This window comes from Fulmarus glacialis, unplaced genomic scaffold (assembly GCF_000690835.1).
Source record: "Fulmarus glacialis isolate BGI_N327 unplaced genomic scaffold, ASM69083v1 scaffold26835, whole genome shotgun sequence".
Taxonomy (NCBI): Eukaryota; Metazoa; Chordata; class Aves; order Procellariiformes; family Procellariidae; genus Fulmarus; species Fulmarus glacialis.
The window spans coordinates 6,720-8,850 of NW_009214034.1; the positions used below are offsets into that span (position 1 = coordinate 6,720).

The 2,131-nt window shown below is 56.1% G+C and overlaps 1 protein-coding gene across 1 annotated transcript in view; it reads right to left on the reverse strand.

Annotated features, from left to right (window-relative positions):
- BAIAP2L2 (BAI1-associated protein 2-like 2) overlaps positions 1-2,131 on the reverse strand; it is an 11,170-nt gene that overhangs the window by 5,889 nt on the left and 3,150 nt on the right. The window contains 4 exon segments of the mRNA XM_009578419.1: positions 1-49; positions 498-644; positions 1,044-1,160; positions 1,780-1,851. The exon segment at positions 1-49 is cut by the window's left edge and continues 23 nt beyond it. Of these exon segments, the coding sequence (XP_009576714.1) occupies positions 1-49; positions 498-644; positions 1,044-1,160; positions 1,780-1,851 (385 nt within the window).

Genomic DNA, 2,131 nt, shown 5'->3' on the forward strand with positions numbered 1-2,131 from the left:
CCAGCTGCTCCTTCCACTGCGGCGCCTTGGTCTGGATCACGCCCCGGGCCTGGGGAGAGAGAGGAGAGGAGGTGTAGCAGAACAGCTACAGAGGGAGCTGAGGGCTGCCACATGCATTAGATTAGGTCCTCCCACAATTATGTTTGTGGGAATGGCTAAACAGAGCCCCACGGGAGTGAATTTCTAGGATGGCACTCTCCAGCAGAGATCCCGTGGCCCCAGTGACCCTGCCATAAATACCTACCTCACCCTTCCCTCGCTCACACACCCAACTACTATGTCAGCACCATCCTCACCCCCAGCCATGCTCTCCCAGCCTAATAGTCAGCCTGGACCCCACAGCAAGAAATGAAATAGAGTTTCCTGCCCAGTCCATGCACAGATGCTGCCTTCACCCAAGGGGTGGCTCGGCCCTGGCTCCCTCCTGCCTGCATGGCCCCCCTCCAGCCATGCTGCCTGCTCCCCCAGCTCCGCTCCCCAGCACGCCAGGGCCGTACCCTGCTGTAAAACTGGAGGAGAGCGTTGTAGAGCATCTGGTGTTTTTCAGCCAGGAAGCGGTAGCGGCGTTTCTCCTCCAGCTCAGCCTCCCTCTGGCTCTCAGAGACGAATGCCTGCATATCCGAGCGCAGTCGCATCACATTCTCCTGGGCCACAGGGAAAAGAGGGAGGAAAGGATCCATGTAAATCCAGCAGAGTGGGCTCACACATGGCAGGGGAAGGGGTGAAATGGGTCATCGTGTCTACCAGCTTCCCAGTCCATTTGCAGTGCTGGAGCAGCACAGAGGAGCTAGTGCCAGCGACCAAGTCCTTGCTCACTGAGGCTTGCTAAATGAGGCAAGGGCTTGGCAGGAGTGAGCACCACAGGTCAACAGCACCCTGTAGAAAAGGAGTTTCCTCCTTTCCAGACAAGTCTGCTGCCTTTTGAACACTGGGGACAACCCCCTGGCTTTTAAGGAAGGACAAGGTTGCTCAGAAATCAGTCCTGGCTCCAGATAAATCATCCAGTTCTTTTTCCAACTCCCCTTCCTGCAATCGCTGCTCACCTTCATCTCCCAGACGTTTTTATCACGGGCCCTCTCCATCCTCCACAGCTCTGCCATGCACTTATCCAGGTTGGTGGCTCTGCGCTGGTACTCCAGCTCATACTGCTTCTGGCTTTCCTGCCAGGGAGAAACCAGGCTGGGTGAGGAACCGGAGACCCAGCCACACTGTGATGCAGCAGGGGTCCTGCTCTGATGGGTGGTTGAGCATCTGAGTCCCCCTGAAATAATGCTTCACCTGGACCTCTTATAAAAAGTCTTTCTTTACCTTTCCCTTCATTTTGAAGGGCCCCAGAGTGCTAGTGAGCCTCAGGATCTCAGGAGCAAAAACCCAGCTCCCCCGGCACTGGGAGCAAGCCCCCAGGCCTCTGTCTCCCTCCATGACACTATCCACTGGCATGGCCAGCTGGGCCACAACGGCACAGGACCCACACCCATGCAAAGGCTGTGGTTTGGGGAAGCTGTGAACTCTGCTTTTGGGGTGCCAAGTCTCTCAGCCCTGTCGAAGCATTCGGCAAGTCCCATTGCGCAAAGGAGAAGAGCTGCCTGCCCTCTTTAGCCCTCCATCATCAGCCAAACTAGGGTGGGGTTTGGTCCATGACAAGAGAAGAAGATAATGCCCCCTAACTCCTGCTGAGGAAAGTCAAGGAAACACCTCAAGTGCTCAAGGGAAAGCCCTTGGGTAGAGGGTAGAGGGAAATGAGGAGGGTTGAGGAGGAGAAGAGAGTTCATCACTCACACTGATGAACTGCACATCCATTTTGGTGTTCTTCTCCATGTGCTGCAGCAGGTCCACGTGGAAGGTCTGAGCCTGCAAGAGGTGAAGGACCTATCATCCTCGGCCCTTTACCATATGGGGTGAAGGGGCGGCTCGCAAAACCCACAGAGTTAGTGACTCCTTTGCCACCTGGACCCCATACAGAAGCCAGAAATGGGCACATTAGGGCTACCATGGAGCAGTCCTGCAGTCTGCGGGTCAGCACTCAGCACCCACCTGACCATTAACCCCAGAGTTTCAGTACAGGCACAAACAGCAGTGTCTGGAAGGGTTAGCATCCCCTCCACTCCCCCTCCACCACTGCCACCCAGGG